General features: G+C 44.5%; 1 protein-coding gene across 1 annotated transcript in view; it reads right to left on the reverse strand.

The window, feature by feature from the left end:
* Positions 1 to 12,489: 12,489 nt before the first annotated feature.
* Positions 12,490 to 23,079, reverse strand: part of ETV6 (ETS variant transcription factor 6) — an 81,161-nt gene continuing 70,571 nt past the window's right edge. Inside the window, exons 6-8 of the mRNA XM_039354582.1 lie at positions 17,461 to 17,603; positions 16,304 to 16,404; positions 12,490 to 15,721 (exon numbers count right to left, since the gene is read on the reverse strand). Of these exons, the coding sequence (XP_039210516.1) occupies positions 15,616 to 15,721; positions 16,304 to 16,404; positions 17,461 to 17,603 (350 nt within the window). The 3' untranslated portion in view covers positions 12,490 to 15,615. The remainder of the gene's footprint in view (positions 15,722 to 16,303; positions 16,405 to 17,460; positions 17,604 to 23,079) is intronic.

Here is a 23,079-nt window from a genome sequence, read left to right on the forward strand (position 1 = left end):
GAAGGAGGCAAAGCTGGCTGAGGAATTCTGGGAGTTGAAGTCCACAAGTCTTAAAGTGGCCAAGGTTGAGGACCCCTGATCTATACAGTAAGGAAGAAAGAGCTGCTGTTTTCAGGATCAGCACCATTTCCTTCAAACTGGCAGCTGCAATGGGAAGCCACTGTGGTGGTCAGAAGTAAGCAATGAAGAGAGATCCAGGTTTCCACTTTTAGGATTTGTAGCCCAGTCTCTTTCTCCGTACTCCGTTTTCAGAATAAGGATTTGGTTCTTAATTGGTTCTCGACTATGACAGACAGGCACAGGTTTCTGAAATTAATCTGCCAAAAAAAAAGAAAGAGAGATCCATAAACACTGTTCAGGCTTAACTTCCATTTCCGGGGGGAAATCACCCCATTGAGTTCCTGCTATTATAGCCAAAGCCCCCGTCAATGCAGACTTTAGTCAATAAACAGCCAATAAGCCAAAATCTTTTGACTTCTGTTTCTAAAAATGTGCTGGTTCACTGGTGCAGCCCTGACATCTAGTGGATAAAAAATAACCCTCCACTATTAAATTTACGCAAACTATCATTTTGCATAAACTAGCTTGTTCTAATCTGAGTGCAATTCTGTGACTTGTCCCCGTTGGCTTTGTCCTACTATTTTGCATAAATTGGGGCCCAAAAGTATAATCCAGTGGGTGGAGACCTTTCTTCTCCACCTGAAGCCCACCTAACCAATCCCATTAACCAATCATACCCTCATCGTTACGCTTTCTGGAATGTTAGTTTCTAACTCCCTGATTTTATCTGAGATGCCTAGCAAGACGCGGCCCTTTGCCTAGCCTACAACGGTGGAGCCCTTAAAGCAAGGGTCTTCCAACTTGGCCCTTTTATGACTTGTGGACTTCAACTCCCAGAATTCCTCAGCCAGCATGCCTGGCTGAGGAATTCTGGGAGTTGAAGTCCACAAGTCATAAAAGGGCCAAGTTGGAAGAGCCGTGACCTAGGGCTACCGTACCTGGACTACAGAATCTGGAGCTACCACTTGAGGGCAGCAAAGAGGTTCAGAATATGCTCCTGGCTGCCATCTGGAGGCCATAAAGGATGTTTGCATTCCAGAGTGTTTTGGAGTGGGGGTGGCTATAATAAATCTAATAGATATGATAGCTCTAGTACAAAAGTGTGGGAGGTAGCAAGTGATAGTCAGATAAGTCAGGGTGGCAGCTGTGCAAACAAAGATTGGCCCCTTCATTGCTGATCAGCAGTTTCTCTAAACAGTTTCCCAGCTTTGGTAAGTTTTTAATTCCTTGGGAATTCTGGGAGTTGAAGTCCACACAAACTTTCTGAGGATGAGAAACACTGCCCTAGAATGACATTTCTAAACTGTTCTTTCCCCCAGATCTAAGTAGGAACTTAGGCCTGTTAAGGTGATTCAGACGATGGAATTGTTCAAATCACTAGTGTGATTTATGACGGAGACCCTTATTCTAAGGAAACATACTGTAACAACGGGCTTCTTAGCAGCTTCCTTGAGTTCCAAGTCAATTTCACAGTCAATGCTATAGTTTTAGGTTATCTATGATATTTAATTGATTTCTGGAAATGTTTATGGAGGAAGGCTGAATTGTGGCCTGGTCTGATTCTGGGAAACAAAGTTTTCTCCACCAACATCCTGTTTTGGGGGAAGCTTGGCCAGCCAGCCCTGCATGGGACAGCTGCAGTTTAAAGACTCTGCCATTTGGATTTGCTATGGGTTTTTTACATTAATCACCAGGGAGATGAGATGCCCACAAATAGCTGGCAAGAGGCAGATGGGGGTGGCAGCAGGAAGGTTTGGGGGGAGGCTGAGTACAGCTGCTGTGAATGTCATTTCACACCTCTGTCTTGTGGGTTGATGACGAGAAAGGAAAGAGGAACACCAGGGCGGCTGTGCCTTTCCCAATCCTCTTCCATCCAGGTTTGAAGCTCATGGAATTGTCCGCATCAATCATGATGTTATCAATCCAAATTTTATTCTTCCAGCAGGTGGCAGAACTTAGTTGAAACCGACCTTAGCAGATCTTAGAAAAGCTAAGCCAAGTTGGACTTGGTTTACACCTGGATGGAATTCCACAAGGGTCAGAGGATAGACGTTGAAGAAATCACCCAGAGCCTTTTTCGTGGGAGGGTCATGAAACTGTGGGGATGTGTCTGCAGTGTAACAAGGAGTTGAGCTTGACTCAAGGGAAATGTGGCCTTTATTATGTTTTTAAGAGAGTTCAGGATTTATCTGAGTGGGTCTTTGAGGAAGCTCTACCAGGACTCTTAGAATGAATGCCCACTACGACTACAGGTGGGTTTGGGGTGTCTTCCTCAGTTGCATTTTGAGGGAGGGGTGTGAAGATGGAGACAAACTATAAATGTGGATGATGTGGATTTGAACTCACTCGTTGGAGTGACTTTTTAGGGGAGGGGATAAGATTTCAAGGCTCTTCCATCCCATTAAAGCTACATTAGATGCCCCCTGGAAGCGATTCAGTGAGTTTATAAATGAGCTGAAATGGATTCTCAGGTCACAACAAATGACCTGCCAGCCACTTTCTGAGTGGACACTACTATGGCAATACTTTTATTTCCATTACACCATGTGTAATTCCCATTGACTTCAATGGAGATTACAGTATAGCCAGGCATGGGAATTCACTGGAGAAAGCAATGATGTTGGGAAGAGTTGGCGGTAAAAGGAAGCCAGGCCATCAAAGAACACAGTGGCTGGACACCATCAGAGCTGACACCAGCCAGAGCATGGAACAGAAATGTCAAACTCAAGGCCCTGTGGACTAGATCTGGCCCATGGGGCCGCCCCAGAGACAGCCAGGGACTGCCCCCACCCCCTGGCCCCGGTCCACCCCAGCCCGGCCAGGCACTTACCTGGGTAGCGTATAGGAGGTGGCAAGCGTGCGGCGGCTGGCGGGGACCAACAGCAGCTGCAGCCCACTGGCCTGTTGGCTGCACATAGGCTGACACCCCCCCCAGGGCCCCACAGTCCTTGCAGCACAGGTGGGTCCAAGTGTCGTGGCCGCCGGGCTGGCCCTCCAAGCAAAGCCCGCCCAACCTGTCCCAGCCACAGCATCCGTAGGCAAGCAAAGGCAGGTGGTGGGGCCTCAGCGAGGTGGCCCAGCCCATACCGTAACTTCCATTCCGTGGCCCCTGCCCGCTTGTCCCCACCATCCAATCTCATCCTTCAGCTGCTCTGGTCCCGCCCCCTTCTGCCGGAGACCCCTGGATCCTCCTCATGCCCCCCCAGCCCCCCACAGGTGACCCCAACATGATTGACTTTGAGCCAGCCATGCCCCCTGCCCCCCCCCAGCCACCCTAAAAGCCCCCATAATGCTGGTGCTCTGTGGGGGAAATGAGGAAAGGGATGGAGTCTGGCAATTTCATCTTTTGCTCAGTTGACCTGGATCATGGAGCCTCAAAGCCTTTAAGCCAACATTCTCTTTATAGAACCTTAATCTAGACCAGTGGTTCTCAACCTGTGGGTCGGGACCCCATTTGGGGTCGAATGACCATTTCATGGGGGTCGCCAAACAACGCAGTCCGCCATTTTTTCCCCCTTTTCCTTAGCTGTGCTACTCCCTTTTATTCGATTGGCTTTTGAAAGCCAATAGAATAGACTCTCTTGAATAGAGTCTCATTCTATTGGCTTTCAAAAGCCAATAGGAATTGTCCAGGCTGTCTCTGCTCTGCTGAGCCCGCCAAAAGTCCCATTCTGCAAACGGTGCTGCACCAGTTGAGTAGTCCTCGACTTATGACCGGTTGAGTAGTCCTCGACTTACGACCGGTTGGGGGTCGCGGCATTAAAAAGGTTGAGAACCACTGATCTAGACTGATTGAAGGTCAGGAGAACCAGGAAGGAAAGAGTTCCATCTGGTAGTCCAAAAGCCTCTGTAGTGGAGTCCATCCCCTAGTCATCTCTTCTCTTTTCTTCCAGCATCAGAACCTTCTTTTGGAGAGCTGGATCTTCCCATGAGGTGACCAAAGTCGGATAGTTTGAGTTGGTGATTTGTGCCTGGAAGGAGAACTTTGGATAGATTTGCTTGATGGTGCATTTGTTTGAGGATTTTTTGACTATCTAGGATCCTTGATCCCGTACCTCAGTCCAAACTATTTCTCACTATCTTATCCTGTAGTTAACTCCTCAAAGACGGGTTCCAAGGGAGAGTCACATCCTTATCTGAGATCTGTTCCAAAGGTCCGCTCTCTATGGCAACGCCACCTTCATCCATCCAGGGTGTTTTGTGCACGATCTGACATCAGATATTGTTATATGAGATAACCATAGTTCTTGTTTATGCTTATTGCTCATCTAACACTGGAGTGTTATCATTAAGACAATTACGTCAACCCTTTTTAAACTCAGAAACAGCTGAATTGCAATCTGCAAAAGACAGATCAAATGGAAACATGTGAGGGACACCCACTTCATTTTCTAACGAGTTTATGTACTAGTTGGCTGAAGAGTTTCATGAATGTTTAGAAGCCCAGCTTTCTCCACCTGAATTTGATTTATTCACTTTTGTGTAGACATTTGTGTACAAATATGATCAAAACATAGGTGTATCCATTCATATTTCTTGGACAAATGTGCTTATGGTTTCCTTTGATTGATTGATTGATTGATTGATTGTCCTTTCGGCTCTTTCTCAGATGATTCTAGTTATTCTATTGCACGATAACTATTCACATCTTTAGAATTTGCCATATTGAGCACAGTCATTCATTCACTCACTCCATTCATTATTCATTCATTCCATTTTTCCCAGCTGTGTCCTTAAAACAACTGTATTTTATGGAGAAAATAAGAGAAAACAACTAGTTTAAAGTCAACAAATGGTCAAGAGGTTCATGGAAATCACTGTGCCCTCAAGTGATTCCAAGTGGTGTCTGCAGTTATTGTCAAAACAAGTCAAGATGGTTGACTTGATTTTTAAGTGTGTTGGCAAGGACTGTTATAAGAGATCCTTGGAATTACTCTCAAAGGGACTCAACAATGAGCCTCTGACCTCTTCCAGGAGACGTAGATCAACTCCATCATGTTTCCCTCGTAGGATTTTCACATCGTCATACGTGGTTGCTATGGGATGCTTTACACATGTGGGTCCAGTGTCAACAACCTGATAGTTTGGCATTTGTCAGTAGGAGGCAGAGGGCTGGCATTCTAACTGCATCTTACCCAAATTTAGAAGATAGAAATAGTTGAGGAGGATATTTATACTTGCTATTTAGAGTTCACTGCTCTCCCAGTTCCACATCCTCTTCCATTTGCCTTTGTTTTTATAGTTTTCAGCGATTATGGGGTAGGTCAAGATGAAGAAGAAGAAAATGGTTCAGCACCTTCAGTTGAGACCTTCAGCTGATGCAGCTTGTGGTCAAGATCTCCTTTAGTGCTCAAATTTTGAAAAGGAATGTAGGATAAAGAATGGATTAAACTTTCACTTTGTATGGGCCGTTTTCTCCAATCAGTTATAGTGAGGGCTAAAATGTTTTCGTCACGACGGAACTTGAGTGTCTTCTAGTTATGAACCATGAGCATTGTAGGAAGACTCGTTTGCAGAACAAGGGATTCTTTGTAGAATGGCTGTCCTGATTTACATGAAAGAAAAGGTCTTTTAGAGTCACTAAAATAACACAAATACATTCTTATCGGTTGTATTCGCCTGGAAATGCAGTTTGAATCTTTGGACAGTTCTGTAAGATTCTGAGATACCGGTACTTATATGGGTGCCACCATCATTCTTCTGAGCTTTTGGATTCTTCCACTACCTTTACCACACAAAATACAACTGACGGCTGTTTCATGTCTATCCCATCAACAGAGGAAAAAAGAAAATACGCCAAGGGTAGCAGACCTCAGAAGAAAATGGCCGTGACATCTGGAATTCCAGTAACCTTTTGTGGATGAGGCTAGCTAGGGATTTTTGAACATTAAAAGCTTCCTGTGAAAACTGCTTGTAAATGTTCTACTGAAGTGGGAATCGTAGGTGTGAGGTGCTGGTTAATGGAGAAGAATTCTTTGTATATAAAGAAGCCTGTTGGGGGGATTTGAGCTGATTTCCTGTTTAAGAAACCAGTCTCTTCTGCATGGATGAGACATAGGAGAGGAGCTTGCCTATCTGCCTATTCCCATTCACGCACAAGTCTGCTTCTAGTCTGGTGACTTCCCATAATAGCAATCATTCTCTTAAGCCTCATAAATGATGATCATGAGCTACAGGATAACATTTAAATTACGTTGGCAACTAAAAGAAGGAAGGAAAGAAGTGATCTACCAGACTGTGTGTTCTTCATGTCTTATTTTATGACCTTAGGAACCAGATGTTGGTTTGGATGGCTTCCATGGACCTATCAGCCTGCAGTTGATAGATTGACTTGTTCCTAGTCTCGTTTCTCTCCAAGCTAACAAATTATTTTTTTTTCTCCTTTGTGTCACCTTCAAATACTGCCCCAGATGATAGTGGAAAGAGAACACTAGGCCTGTTAATAACCTTATCAGTCATGAATTGGATGGCTTGCAGCTTCCTGATTAGGTACATTTAACATTGGCCCATGTGGAAAAGTAATCAGGAAGCAGAACAGGATGGGATCCCCATCATTTTTACTGCAAAAAAGAGTCCTGCCATGTTAACTGCTGCCTGTTTTGGCCTCTGCTTTCAGGAGGCTCCAGCGAAGGAGTCAAGGAGGCCAAGATGGCGGCAGGGCTGGACTTTGGAGAACGTGGTTGTGAAAGTCACACTTCATTTCTCCTACTTAAGAGAAGTTGACGTCTCAAAGGAGATTGGATAAATAGCTCCCATTTGCATCTGGAAACTCTTTCCATGTCAAAACTGATTCTTTCCTGAAGGCCCCTGGTGTTTACTCTGTTGAAGACATCTGAAAATATTGGATGGAGCATCGCAGGAGGACTTCGTTGGCATATTCTTAAAGTGTGGAGTTGCCGTGCTTCTGGCAAGGTCTCCTTTCCCCTCTCTGATTCAGAAACATGGGTACCTCGGAGCAGAGACCCCCCCACAGATGATCTCACAACCCGAACAAACATCTCATTCTAAAATAGGACTTCTTATGTTGTGGGTTTGGACGATCACAAGGAAGTTAAGGTGGATTACAATTCTTTTTAAAACTGGTCTGGCATCCAGAGTGAGGATATGATCAAGACTCATTCTGGGTTTGTTATCCCGTTTTGTTTCTAGCTTTGCCTTCTCAAGTCTGCAGTGGATTGTTCTGATGATGCAAAGTTTGAGGACCCTATGACATGGGTCTTCAAACTTGGCCCTTTTATGACTTGTGGACTTCAACTCCTAGAGTTCCTCAGCCAGCAACACTGGCTGAGGAATTCTGGGAGTTGAAGTCCACAAGTCATAAAAGGGCCAAGTTTGAAGACCCCTGCCCTATGATATGTAGATTAAAAAATAATTATATTTTATAATTATATAAAATATAATTATGAGAGGCAAATGGTATATTTAATTCACATTCATCATTTCCTCAATGTTCCCCTGAAGTAATCCTTTATTTTATTTAGGCGCATAGATTCCACCTATTTCTCTATCAATTTAGGGATGATTGTATTACAAAGTTGGAGACCCCCCTCTGTTAGGAGATTTGTTGAACAGTCCCACTGACTGTGTAGGGGTTAATTCTTCCTCAGTGATCTTTCCACATTAATTAATTTGGGACTTCAGTTAAATCAAAGTCAGTCACTCTCTCCAAGATAAGCAGGAACTACTGCACTGCCTTTGGCCTTGCCAGCAGTTGCTGGCAACCAGCCTGGAGATATTGCTGTGGGCTTTGGCAAGAGGTTGGCAGAGAAGAATGAGATGGGAGCACCTTTGCTCCGACTATTGAAGCCACAGGCAGGATGGACCCACAGCTTTTCACCCCTTGCCTCACTGAAGGCCTATCCCTTGACGTTTTTAATTTGGAGATACTTAATGGGGTTATAAGATGGGCAGATGTTTCATAAAACACACTGTGATACAACGTTGGAAGTGTTGAACTAGGGTTTGGGAAGGCCATGTTCAAACCCAGCCTCCATCACGGAAGTTCCCTGCGTGATTTTGCCTCTCCCTCTCTCTCTCTCTCTCTCTCTCTCTCTCTCTCTCTCTTTTACTGATGTGAATTGTTTTGATTACTTGGTTTGTTGCAATGTAATGATGAGCCACCTACAATCTGTGATTAGGGCAGTGTTGCCCTATCAGCTAGTCAACCGCTCCATCAATTCCAGTGAGTAATTCTTTTTCTAGCTTTTAACAGGCAGAGGAGTGTCTAAAATGAAAATCAAGAACACAACAAGCAATGGGAGAAAACAGGCTGGGGGGGTGGGAGCTGTCACAACCCCCCCTCCTTTTCCTGCAGTTTGGCTCATTCTGTTCCGATCTGTATCTTTTCCGAAGCTGTTTTCCCAGCCCGGAGAGAAAAATACCAGGTCTGAGCATCCTTCCACTCACGGGAAGGGAGTGAGTGGCTTTGAATTTACCCTAACAACCGGAAGGAAAAGGAAGGGGCAAGGAAGTCTCCTCCCATCCCTCTGTCTCTAGACTGATATTCAGAAACATTTTGGATGGAAAATGATTGTCCCACGGGCTGGAGCTTCAGCCTTTTATTCCATCAACACGAAAGCATATTTTCCCCCCCCGTTTAAAGCAGCATTTTCCAATCTTAGTAGCTTTAAGATGGGTGGACTTCAATGCCCAGAATTCAGCATTGTTGTAACTTTGGTCACTAAACGAACAGTTGTAAGTCAAGGATTACCTGTACATCTTGTTATTGTGGTGAAGGTGTTGGACTAGAAGTGGGAAGATTTTCTGGTGATGGTGGAAAGAGTATCCCTTGTTTATATACGTGTGTGCAATCCATGTTACAAAAAGTGGGTGGGCTTTAAATGTACAGATGCAGACACCTTGATTTTTTTCAACACACACACACACACACACACACACAGAGACACACACAGAAACACACACATGGGCGCCCCTGGATTCAAGCCTGCCCTCAGCCACAGAAACTCACTCTATTTCACAGCATTGTTATTGTAGAACTAAAATGAAAGAAATGAAATGAAAGAAGAAGCAAACACACATATTGTTTTAAGTTCTTGGACAAATGATAAGATATTAATAAAATAAATAAATTAATAGAAATAAAAATATGCTGCTCCAAATTGCAAAAAGCCTGTTTTGGATGCAACTAGGCGAGATACATTTCGGACTTATTTCCAGCCCTATTATTCTATGTTCTGTACTTCCTTTATGTCTGGAGGCTACAGTTTTTGATAAGCTGCAGGTCACCTGCATCTCACTTTTTCAGGGCAATAAATGTTATTGCCAGAGAAAAGCTTTGATGAGCCTCAGTTCCCTTCATTGGAGAATTAGACCAGTATAGGGTAGATTCTGGTATATAGGGATGAAGCAATGAAAGAAAAGGAAGCAGCAGACACAGCGATTGTGTGGATTAAGGTTTCTGCGGAAGCAATTACAAGTCCCTTCTAAGTTAATGTGTAAAAAACCAGTTGGGTTGGCTTTGAGGAAACCTATTTATTTATTCATTGTATTTATAGAACTACCCACCCGACAGATTCTAGGTGGTGCACAATCATAACATCAAAATATTAAAGCCAGTACAATTAAAAACAATATTATTAATGGCAGGGCAGTAGAGAAGATTCGTATTAAAAGCAGTGCAGCCATCTCATTCGATCACTGTTTCCGTGTGATTCCCAAGCTTGCTGACACAACCGTGTTTTGAAGGTCCTCCTGAAGGATATCAAAGGTGGGGTCAAGCTCACCTCCGGGGGGTGGTATTCCACAGGGTGGGGGCCCACAGCATGAAAGTCCCCCCACTTGGTTCCACCAGATGAAATCTAGGACCTCACCACGCCTCTTCTGCCAGACCCAATTAGTTGGGTGAACCTAATGTGATCAAGCCCCACACCACGAAGGGTTTTGAAGGTAAAAACCAGCACCCTGAATTGGATCCAGAAGCAAACTGGTATCCAATGCAGCTTGCAAAGCAGAGGTGTTTTCATGTGCCTTTCTAGGGACCAACACAACTGCCCATCCTGCTGCATTTTGCACCAGCTAGACTTCTGGATACTCTTCAAGGGAAGCCCCAGACAGAGCACATAAGCATTGTCCACTTGGGAGGTGACCAGGGCAGGAGTCTGTACTACCTGTATATTGTTAGAGGGAAAACAAGATGTTTGCCACAAATAAAGATGCAGAGTGGAGATATTCAGCAAGGAGAACTTTATGCTGAATAAGATCTTGACTAGAATCTGTCAGAGTGGGTTGAAGATCACTGCATGCTTGTCGGTGGACACCTATTGAAAAATCTGCTTAAATTTCAAAACACTGAAGCTCTAAAACACTTTTCAAATCTATTCCTTCCTTCATCACCCCAAAACCACCAATCAGAAAGCCCTCGTGTAAATGTTCCTGTTATGATTGGGTAATGGGTTCGTGTCCCTTTGAGTAAAGGGGAAAAAAAATCTCATTTTTCCCCAGTTTTGGATAATTTACCCAGTTTTGGGAAGTACGACTCTGCAGGGTTGACTTGGAACATCCAATCCCTAAGGGAAGCCGGGATTTACACAATTCTTTCTTTGTTAGAAGGACCTGTCTGTCAATTTCTTCTTCCACTCTCCAAGATGGAACAGAACTATTAGGAAACAGAAGTTTGTGCTGTGAACAGATTTGGCTACTGACCAATGACTTCAGGCTAACAATCCAGCCTTGTAACCTTTTGGGGAGTCACCTTAACACCTGACTTCCTGTTGCTCATGACAATTGCCTTCTTTCCAGCATTGTGAAACACAGCTAAGCACCAATAGCACTTAGGCTTTTTCTTTCTGAGTGGTCAGGAATAAAGAGGCTGCATTGTGCTTTATTTTGTAAAAGAAAGAATTGTTTCAGTCTTCTTTGTAGTGAGAAGGGCAGGTGTAACTCCAGTCATTTAGCAATTATCTGTGTTCTGTGCCTAAGTTCTCCTGGACCATTTTTACAGTGACTCCAAGAGATGTCTGGAAGTGCTTGTTCTTTTTTGATGGTATTTTGCACCAGTAAAGCAGCATTCAAGAGCAGAAGGGACCCATAAAATGTGCACATGGGGCTTCGCTCTTTCCAAAGTTGGTCTAAGAATCCATACTACCCAATGTTGTCCCTTGGCTTCTGCCATCACTAGATAAGTGCAAGAACACAACCATACTCTGCAGGGCAGCATTATCGTTGAAAGAATATTTAAAAAAAAAATAAAATGCTCCTTCGGGAAACGGAATGAAATCTGTAGAGGAAATGTAGAGCTGTGTTCCTACCCAGGACACATCACTACAGGTGACCCTCAATTTGCAAGTATTCATTTAGTGACCGTTCAAAGTTACAATGAAAAAAGGTGACTTATGACTGTTTTTCACATTTACTGCCATTGCATCATCCCCGTAGGGCAGTGTTTCCCAAACTTGACAATTTTAAGGCATGTGGACTTCAACTCCCAGAATTCCACAGCCAGCATTGCTGGCTGTGGAATTCTGGGAGTTGAAGTCCTCATGCCTTAAAATTGTCAAGTTTGGGAAACACTGCCATAGGGTCACGTGATCCAGATTTGGATACTTGGCAACTGGCATCTATTTATGACGGTCGCAGCATCCCAGCATCAAGTGATCTCCTTTTGCAACTTTCTGACGAACAAAGTCCATGGGGAAGCCGGATTCACTACTTTTTGTTCCTTGGTATACAAACACAATGAAATTAAAAAAAAAAAAATGTGGCTGTTCAAATCAAAGTTTCAGAAAACTTGTCCAGAAAACTTTCCAAAACGGAGTATTTCCCATTGTAACGTTCCCAGAATGTCTCCTCTTTTGCCAAGATATTGTTTTTAGATCAGTCACATTTTAAAACCATAGATTCCATAAGAGAGTAAAATCCAGTCCGTTTAAGAAGTAAAATAAAACCAATAACAGATTAAAAGTTGCAGTAGTGTGTTCCATTTGAGTGAATGTTCTAACTTTGCTTATTCCAAGACTGGTGTCTTACAAATACGGCTAGTCCTCCATTTATGACCAGTCACTTAGGAACTCTTCAAAATTATGACAGGCTTCTGTCCTGTTTTACGGCTGTTGCGGATGTGACCCAGGTTAAAACAAAAAAAAACCATGAGGCTGGACTTGCCACCTTGACTTCCGAATCCTTCCCACACACCCTCTCCAGGAGAATATATAGAAGCAGCACTATCGGTTTCGTTTCTCTGCGGATCCATTTAACACAGCCCAGTATATTGTTCTTTTTTAAAGTAATATTTCATTCTGTATTTACACATCCCTCTTTGTCTCCAGGGAAGCCCGCCTTGCATAAAACCTTCCTTGATGCAAACAATGCATTGGGTTAAAAGGTCCATTAGAAGGAAGAGAATGAAAAAACAAACAAACAAACCAACGCTGAATTTCCGCCTGAGGCATATTTAAAGAAAAACAGCATCTGTTTTTTTATATTAAAAAAATTTATTGAGATGATGTAATTACAAGCATTTAAAAATTATTTGCAACTCACTGGCCCTGAGTAAAGGCATTCTTGTTTTGCTTTGTTACATTCATTCAGTTCACTCCCTTAAACCCACACCTCAAAGAAAATAGGAAGCGCCATCTTCAACAGATTATAATTTACTTAAGAAAATAATAAAAAAAAAGATTTTTTTTCTTTTTAAAAAAAGAAAACGTGACAGCACAATTTCCTTTTGACTTTGCATATGGCTGCAGCTAATTCAACAGAAAACAGTGTAAGAGTTTCACTCTTAGTTCTCCTCCGAACTCTTGAGCTGCCAGCAATTCTCGACACACAGGGGGAATTTTTACACGGGGCTCTTTTCCAAAGTCTTCACACTGACGTAGCAGACTTTCTGTTCCTTTTAACCCTGGCTAAGAGAGAGCTGAGGGCTGCTGGCACAACAGGGAAATGCAAAACGTTACAACAGGAAGACTATTTTTTTTTATTTTTTTACCAAATAGACCCACCGTTGCCCTTCTGAAGGGCAGCTAAGTTACGCATTAATTGTAATGTGTACTTCGGCTTCAAAGGAAAAATACTGTGATTCAGTTCCCAAATATGGAAAACACGCTGTTCCCGTCTCAATTTATCTCACACTTTAATATCTATTGTAATCCAGACTCTTCCCCCCCCCCCAAGATACCGTATTTTCATAAATTGCTTCGGCCAGATGCGTCCAATTTGGACGGCCCGTGTGGGTTAAGGACAAACCACCACTCAAACACTCATCCTCTAACCCAATATATATATCAGACATGACCCTGTTCTCAGATTTCTGCCTTTTCAAAATTGTAGCTTTTCTTTTGGCAGCAATGATGACTCCGTCGGGACTGGGTCAGACGTGACTGCTTCGTATTTTTTGGGTGAACGTTTGGTGGCTACTTAGAGGCTGACACAGATGGAGCTGGTCATTTTGAAGCTTTGGTGGGAAAGGAGAAGCAGCAGCTGTAGGAAAGGGACAACACCCTTTTTCTGCTTTGTGTTGTGTTTGTAAATTTTCATTTGCTGCATTTTAAATGGTATATATAAAGAGTGAATTTCCTTTTGCAATGGATTTTGCTAGCCAGGGTGCCTGCATATGTGTGCTCATGAATCAAGATGATTACTGTAAACATGAGTTGAAGCCCCATCCTCTTTTTACCTGCAGGCTTTGACCCCACAATTTGTCCACAATCTCACCGTCTTTAACACCCCTTCCTGGAAGCCCCTCTTGCGGATTCTTTTTCAAGAATAGTCCTGCAAAAAGTGGCAAGAAGTCATCTAACCTGCGTCTCGGACTGCGCATACTTACCATCTTGAGAACCTCAAACATAACCCTCTCCTTTTCAAAAAAGTAAGCTTCTAGCCCTTAGCAGTTCAGAAGATAGGCTTAAAAGGCCGCAATGAAATTTCCAAAACAAGAAGCAGGTCTCCGCTGATGGGAAGTGAAAACGAAATGCAGGACAAGCCTCTGTGCTCCTCAGCTCAGAGAAACAGACAACGTTACACAAAGAAAACAGATGCAAATATACTTCATTTGCCCCAAAGAACCGACTGATACAGTTCATTACTTTTTCGGACACAGTTTAAATTACTGTGGAGTAGAATTTCGACTTGTTTCATGTAGGATTTACATGGCTGTTACATGGCTGCCCACAGCGATTATAAAAAACAAGCGATCTTATAGAGCCAGCATTTTGTCGTGACGTGTGAATCTCTGAACCCAACGAGGAATAACTTCATTTGTGGTTCAGAAAGAGGGATGACTTCGACCTAGAAGGAGTTTCACAGAACGAAATCTTCCTACCAACAAAAGGCACATACAAATCTCCTCTTAAGGCTACACAGCTCATCCGTTGTTGCAAGAATCCAGAACACTGAAACATAATAAAAATAGTCTTCAATATTCACATCCACCTAAGAAATGAGGAAGATGAGTAGAAAACTTCAGAGAGGGTGCGTGCGTGTGTGTGTGTGTGTGTGTGTGTACACGCGCGTGGACAGAGCAGAAGCAACGAGAATGAGAGGAAGATCAACCCAGAGATTCAATTCCGTCTCTCTGGGCTGTGAAGGCCACTCCTGGGAAAATTATAGCCCCCTTTTTTTGGAAATCCTAACCTTTCCTTCTCCTTTGAGGACCGACTCTTCTCCTCCCAGACCGGGGGCCGCTGGCTGGCCCCAACCCCAAGAGGGAGAGAAAAGAAGCCAAGGCTGAAAACCACCTCACAGTCCACACGCTCTTCAGCCTTGCCACTGAAAGGCCTTCAGGAACCCTCCACAAACGATTCCACCCCATCCGCGTCGTTTCCGCTTAACCCTTTCTTGAGCTGGACCATCCTGAAGAAATCTCCCGCCTTCTACTGGTTCCTGGAATAGTTTCTCCTACTCACTTGGACAGGGTCCCGGTGCCCGGATCCAGTCCGTGTCCTTGGAGGAGCCAACACCCCCCGAATAACGGCACCCTCTTTCCCCTCTGCCTCCAGGAAGGAATTTTGGTATTTCTCACGCCCCAAACCACGGATTGCCGTCCACGTTCTTTGATCCTGGTGCCGATGGATGCCGCCTGCAAGCAAGTTTGGCATCTGGGGGCCTTCTCTCCGACGCCTCTTGCCCTCCGGCCCTAGATTTTTTTTCCCCCTACAGAGGCGCCCGTGAGAATCTGCAGTGACCCAGAGTTGTGCTAATTTCCATAGGAAAGCATTCAGAATACGCAGCCCCCAGACGTTCTGCTCTACAAAAGGAGTAAAAAAAAAAAAAGCCCAAATATTAATTGGACAAGGTTAATTAGAAAAAAAATATAATATATATATGTATATATATATATATATCCCAAACTGACCAACCGAAAACAAAAACGAAGCCCGAGGTGAGACAGGTCCTCCAAGCCGGGCGAAAGGGCTGCGCTCTCCTCTCTGGGTCAAATGTTGCTGCCACCCCACCCCGCCCATCTCTGTCCTCCCTAGGGTGCCTGCAGGTCCTGCCGGTCCCAGATCAATGCCAAGTCCGGAGCCCCGTTCCCCCATCCCGATGGATCTCCAGAGACGGTTCTTCCATGGACTGCGGTGAAGGACGTGGATCGGATCCTCAGCACTCGTCTTCCTGGTAGATCTGCTCATCCAGTTCCTGAGATTCCAGATGTTCTAAGCGGTCAGTGCGGCCGCTCATAATTTCATCTGGTGTCTTCATGAATCTGCAGAAACAAACAGCGCGTAAGGGAGGCTGCAGGGCTTAATTCTTTTTTTAAAAAAAAAAAACTGGCATCGGCGTCTTTCACTACTTCTGAGAACTTTGCACGACAGCCTTTGTGAACTGCAGCCAATTTCTGGTGGCCACTACATTGTAAACCAGTGGTTCTCAGCCTGTGGGTCGGGACCCCATTTGGGGTCGAACGACCATTTCACGGGGGTCGCCAAACAAGGCTGTCCACCATTTTTTTCCCCTTTTCTTTGGCCACGCCACTGGCACCCGGTGATGTATAAGTGGTTGGGGGTCACCACAACATGGGGAACTGTATTATGGGGTCGTGGCATTAGAAAGGTTGAGAACCACTGTGGTAAACTGTTAATTATTTTACCAATCAAAATGGGGAACTCTATTTTCAAACTTTCACTAACGACCAGGCCTATAATGGTGGGGAGAATTTTGAGTTGGCATTGCTAACGACAAAGGCATTAGAATACATATAGAAGATTAGTAGCCAGCCATGATTTATCATATTGAGATGTATATCTTTTAGCCCTTAACTTACGACTGGTAAAAAATTCACAATTACCTGAACAAAAGTCTTTGTCCTGGCTCCTTTCTGATAATATTCAGTTTGTAGTAGTGGCGCAGGGCACGAGACATTTTCTCATAGGTCATGTTCGTTCGGTTCTGTTCCATTTAAGACAAAGAAAGCCAGAATTAAAACAAGTTACTAAAATGATAAGGAAAGAAGGGCTGGCTAAACTCCCGTTCACATCCCCTGCCTCCCTTGTCCTTGTGGTCTTCTCTTATGTCATGCTAGATAAAAATATTGAGTCCAGAAATCGTACAGTCTACAACAGTGTTTCTCAACCTTGACAATTTTAAGGCATGTGGACTTCAACTCCCAGAATTCCACAGCCAGCAATGCTGGCTGTGGAGTTCTGGGAGTTGAAGTCCACATGCCTTAAAATTGTCAAGGTTGAGAAACACTGGTCTCCAACTTGGAGGAAACTAATAAATCAACCTAGGCGATTGTGGAGGCTCGATTCTTAAGAATTCCCCCCCTTTTGTTTATCCTAAATAGGTAAGCAGTTGGACTACTGTAATGCACTCTCAATGGGGCTGCCCTGGAAGATGATTTGGTAAATACACACCTCTTCTTTTCTAAAGCAGTATTTTTATCCTTATTTATCTATTTATTAGCCTACCTTGCCTCTGCCGGCAGGGGAGGCACATGGTGGGCCGTGCTGGCCAGGGTGTTGTGTCTGGCAGGGCCCAGGTCCCGGCCTTCTCTACCCTTCCCCAGAGAGGGGCTGGCTCCAACTGACCTGAACAGGCCAGCTGGCCTGGAGCCCCAAGGGGGGGGAGGGGGCTTCACATTGGGAGTGACTGATAGATTAACAACAGATCTCACCTCCTCCCTGCCCATCTTTTAATTGGACTGCAGAATTTGGATCTTCACAATATTTTATTTGTACCTCTTAGTTTTTGTACAGTTGTTATCTTTTTAAGATTGTAAGCCAGCCAGAATTACCTTGTGATAAAATGGGTAGCCAATAAATTTTACAAACAAACTAACAGATATCATGATGATTTACAGAAAATTACAGAATTTCTCCTTTGGTCTGCATCTAATCCTTTTTTTTTTTAAGCAAAATCGTTTTTATTCTTTCTCCATGCCTCCCCAACCATTTAATTCACAATCTCTGCCAGATAGCCCCCTCCCTCGTGGATCCCTCATACCTTATGGTTTCCCCATAGCCGAGCCAGCCCATTGGGGTCCACTATCCGAAATATTTTGGATTCTCTGTCCTCCCATCGGATGAAATTTTCGTACCGGCTGTCGGAGAGCAGCTGATAGACGTAATCCCAAAGGAGTCTGCAGTCTGGAAAGAGAACAGCGGAAATGTCTTCAAAAGGTTCCTGCCGGAAATGAATTAGTTAATTGGCCACCACTGACTCACCTCCAGGAACCGTCATACACGTTACTATTTTTTTGCATGAAGTATTGAGATACTATTTCTCCTGGCAAAGGATCCCAAAGCAATTGACACTAATTATAAAGCAGCAGTTTAGACTAAAACCAATCCATGATAAAGGCAGGTGCCAGGAGGCATCAAGAGCTGAGACGTGCCAAGAGAAAAAGAAGCTTTTTAAGAGGAAACTCAAAACACGGGAATGTTGGGCAAGGTCAACTGCAGATGGTAGGTCTTTCCAAAAATGAAGAGGGGGTGTCCCCACAGAGAAGGTGGGTGTCCCCACAGAGAAGGTGCCCTTCTGTGGTGCCACAAAGCGGCACTCTGCAAGATCTGGCAAAGAGAGGAAGACCTTTCATGAAGAACCTCAGTGTGTTGGAGGCCCAGCTAAGATGTTCCACACCTTCAAGGATGAAGTCCATCCAGACTGGCCTTCTTCAACCTGACAGTCTCCAAGTGTATTGAAGAGCCCATCCCCCCCTTCCATTCTCAGCAATAGTCAGCATTCGAATACAACATGCAGAGTTCTCATCTGGACAGTTTGATGGGTGGGTGATGAACAAAGAAGACGGAAACCTGCAGTGGGACCTAATATGACACCTACCCTTTTGTATCTAGCTACAATCTGGTCTAGATAATTCACTGGCCTTTGGTTGGAGAACTGGCATAAAGAAGAGGATAAAAATTCAGTCTAACTGTCAAGAGATGGAACGGTGTCATGGCTCCAGAATAATTGCTCATTCAGAACATCTCACACTCTGTCTATATACATAACCACGTATATAACTTTTGAATCTCAACTTTTTGGTTGATGACCCAGACAATAATGACATAGTGATCTTTGGCTACTGCCATAATATTCCAGGATTCAGCCAGCTCTTCTGTCTAAGACAATGATGGCGAACCTTTTAAAGACCGAGTGCCCAAACTGCAACCCAAAACCCACTTATGCATCGTCGGGTGCTGGGTGGGTGTGGCCCATTGGGTGGGCGTGGCTGTGGTGGTAACGGCAGACTGGGTGGGACTAAAAAGTTAAATCCATCAATTCCAACTTTGCAAGATCTTTTTTGACTGATTGATTGAACCTTTTTTTTTGTACACGGTGGCCGAGGCCTAAAGTTAAAAGGTTTTATAAAACCCAGCTGATAGCATAGGACTGGGGCGATGGTGCGTGTGGCCATAGAGAGGGCTCTGAGTGCCACCTGTGGCACCCGTGCCATAGGTTCGCCACCATTGGTCTAAGATGTTGTGGCATCGGAATGGAAGCATAGATTAGCAGAGTCATGCACCATAAACCTAATACGAATTTAGCAATTTTCCACATGCCTGTATCTAACACTTGCATTTCTATAAAAACATTAAAAACAGAGCAATTATTCTGGAGGTATTACACTCTTGATAGCCGGACTGAATTTTTATCCTAATATATATTCCAAAAAAGCCAGTAAATTACCTAGACCAGATTAGCAGGCTGGCTGGGGAATTCTGAGAACTGAAGGCCATATATCTTAAAGTTGCCAGATTTGAGAAACACTCTCCTAAAATACTATTTAGCTGTAGAAATAAATCCAGGGATTCTGGAAAATTCTTTCCTGTTCTTTTCCTCCATCTTCTTTCCCAAGCTACTTTTATATTTTTCCTTCATTGTTAAAGAGAAATGGCAGTTTGCATGTGTTGTTATATGTTTAAAAAACAAAACAAAAAAGCAGATGGAGAAGCAAGAATTGTATTTCCTTCCCTTTTCCTGTTGCCAATTCCGGTCCAGTTCCGCCCTGTCCTGCTTATTATAGTTAGGCTCAACGGAAAACAGAACTCCTCCACACAAACCTCTCGAGAGGGTTTTACAAATTACAAAGAGAATAAAAGACGCGAAATAACTTTACTTCTGCTCTCCTGTGGTGGGACCTGAAGCAATCTTCTAGTTTCCTTCTTAGCGGATAAAAGAAACCACCCCACTTGGCAGCAAATACTGGCGTCCCCGGGAATACTTTCCAGTTGGGAAAAAAAAAGAGCCAGAAGAAAAACTGGGAACGCAAAAACTGTCTTATTAGCCAGCCGTGTGACGAGACTAAGAAAACAAGCAGAAGATCAGAGGATGGCTCCCCATGGAGAGGGCAGGCAGTCCTTGACTTATGACGCAACCGAGGCCAACATTTCCACCGCTAAGTGAAGCAGTTGTGATGTTAACTGGATCCCACGATTGCTAAGTGAGTCTGTCTCCCCCCCCCCCGTTGATTTTGCTTGTCAGAAGATCACAAAAATGTGATCACTTGACCCTGGGGAGGCTGCAGCGGTCCTAAGTGTGGAAAATGGTCCCGAGTCCCTTTTTTCAAGCATCGTGTAACTTTGAACGGTCACTAAATGAACTGTTGTAAGTCGAGGACTGCCTGTAAAGACTTCCCCCAACTTCTACTACCCCCCCGTGCAACTGAAGAGCCCCTTGTTAACGAATTGCCTGCATCCCCCCCCCCCGTTCTGGTCAAGGACCCCGGGCTTTAGAAAATGGAGTTCGGGGTCCCTATTCCCTCCGTGAGTGTCCCCTTGCACGTCTCGTATGGAACCAGCTGACTTCCCAATTTCAAAGTCTGGACACACCCACACGCACACCCACACCCGGCTTTAGGAGCAGGAAAAAGGAGAAGGGCTATTTTGGCTATCAGAGAAGTTTGCCAGCAGCTAATTCTGCCACCTGCTTTTGCACTTATCCGCTCTAAATAAAAAGAGACAATTTGTCATTCTGAAGGCAAAGGTCACTCGGGATAATCCAAGTTCCCCAGTGTCCAGGGTTTGTGATTGCGTGACTGCTTCCCTGTGCATAGTGCTGGAGGCTCAAGAGTGCTCTACTCGTTCTGGCTCAATGAAAGCAACAGTTAACATTTTGATTTGGAAAAAATCAAACTGTATTTCAAACAGCGCCTTTAGGTTTGGTTGCTTCTGCCGTCTTTCAAGGGCAAAGCGCCACGTTGGTGGTGCAAACTTGGATTTGAGGGCCTCTAGATCAGAACAGGGTCAAATAAGGAAGTCTTGGCTTCGGTACCCAAAACTCTCTTCCCAGCCATTTGGCTTCGTTGCTGGCCATCGGTTCTCCTCTGGTTTGCCATGTTAAAATAGGGCTACCATATCTGGGCTGAACAAATTTGGGTGACCGCTAGAGGGCAGCAAAGAGTAGGCGATTTCTCTATCTCCATCTAGTGGTTGCTTATTTTATTTTTTATTTCTTTTCAGCCTGATGCAAAAACCCTGAGGAATCTATCAACGGGTTGCTACTCCAACAGGCACTGCTACTATGCAAACTACACAGACTGTGGGTGACTTAGACCATTTTTCACACTTTCGACCGTTGCAACATCCTCATGGTCATGTGATCAAAATCCAGACGCTTGGCAACTGACTCCTATTTACGACAGAGTTGTGTGAACACCTTTTGTGACCTTCTGACAAGCAAAGTCAATGGGGAAGCCAGACTCACTTAACAACCGGGTTACTAACGTAGCAACTGCTGGGATTCGCTTAACAACCGTGGCAAGAAAGGTCATAAAAAGGGGCAAAACTCACTTAATAAATAAACTCACTTAGCAACAGAAATTTGGGGCTCAATTATGGTTGTTAAGTCAAGGACTGCCTAAAAAGGTAGGATACAAATAAATCAACAGAATGTGGTGAATGGAAAGCAGTTCCTCCCATTTGCCCAGCTGCGCCCCCCCCCCTCTCTCTCTCTCACACACACACACATCCATAGCCTCATCTGCATCAGATCTAAGCCTTCTGATCTTCAGCAGTGCCTTACGGATCCTGTGCAAGGCTAAAGGGCCAGCGCCATCCTCTGATGCAGTTGTGCAACTCCCAATGTAGGTTTGGCAATCAAGCCAACTTCTAAACTGGCCTATCCTGGAACCAGAGACGTATTTTCCAGGGAGCCCATCCAACATATACAGCAAATTCCTGTCTATCCAGGTTCACTGGGACAGGTACCGGTTTCCTGGAGCCCTCTGATTAAGGGCAGGAAGCTCTCCGTTGCAAGGTCTAATTTTAATCAAAGGTGATGAAAGTTAAGAGTTGACTTTGTTTATTTTTGTAAGGCTGCTTTAATTCATTTGTTGGGCAAAGTGGGAGGTAAAATTACATTAAAAGGGCTTCTCTCCTTCTTGCAAGGAGTAGCAAGTTATTCCTCGCTCCAATTCATTTACATACAGAGCTTCCATCTTCCCTTGCTCTTTTTTGAACTGACCTCATCATGCTGATTCATTAAAAATAATTAATTGGGAAAGTAAAGATGGCGGCCACATTTCCGGGGTACCTGGGGGGGGAGGGGGTGTGGAAAAAGACAAGGTGGCAGCCGTGCTCAAACGAACTTTCCCTTTTGCTTAATGTGCAGTGTGGTTTCAACTGTGCAGGTGTGCCCCCCCCCCCGGCTTGACTTTTGTGACCACTCCTGATCTCCACGGTCGCAGATCTGAGAACGGCGTCTGCAGAGACATAGAGGGGAACGCGCAGCTATGGAGGAAGCCTCGCGCTCTGCCCATTTCCAGCAGGCGTCCGTTCTACAGGCAGAAAAGGCATGCTCCATTTCTGATGAAGCGAGGAGGCCACGCAACACGGTGTCCCCAGCTGCTTTTCGCTCCCTACACATCCACAAACTGCGTAGAGAGAACGTGACATTTAACCTGAAACTGGTCTAATGAGCCGAGGTGGCGCAGCAGTTAGAGTGCAGTACTGCAGGCCACTTTAGCTGACTGTGTTCAGCAGGTCAGCGGTTCAAATCTCACCGGCTCAAGGTTGACTCAGCCTTCCATCCTTCCGAGGTAGGTAAAATGAGGACCCAGATTGTTGGGGGCAATGTAAATATATACATACATTGCTTACTGGTGTACACCACTTAGAGAGTGCTTGCACTTAAAGCGGTATATAAGTCTCATAAATAAATAAATAAAGTCTCATAAATAAACTGAAGGAACGAGCACATCTCCAGAAGCCACCACCTGGCCTCTTTTTCAAAGGAGGATCCCACCCTCCTTTGAGGCTGAGAGTCTTCTTCTCATTCCCTGCATGGAATCTGTATCTCAATCTGTATCTCAAGGGTTAACGGTCTTTTACTGTTGACTATGAGTTGCCTCCCAATGGCTTACGGGCTAATTTGCTGTGTCGAATTCACCTAAAAAAAAAAAATCAACTGAGGGGAACCCAGATTTTTAACAGTGACTCCTGATGTAAAAACCTTCTCGTGGGCTTTGGGGTTTTGCACCAGTTGCCACTTGCTTTGCTTCAAAATTTCCCCGATGTCCGCCATCTTTCTTTTGATCGGAGAGAGAGGTCCTGGGAGTGGTAACAAGAAGTCATTAGCCAAATGGCCTGGAGGGCTCAGAGGTTGCGTTGTCAGTGGGGACAA

The sequence above is a fragment of the Crotalus tigris genome, unplaced genomic scaffold (genome assembly GCF_016545835.1).
Source record: "Crotalus tigris isolate CLP2741 ecotype Arizona unplaced genomic scaffold, ASM1654583v1 scf7180000018563.1161478300:1536566, whole genome shotgun sequence".
In the NCBI taxonomy this organism is placed as follows: domain Eukaryota; kingdom Metazoa; phylum Chordata; class Lepidosauria; order Squamata; family Viperidae; genus Crotalus; species Crotalus tigris.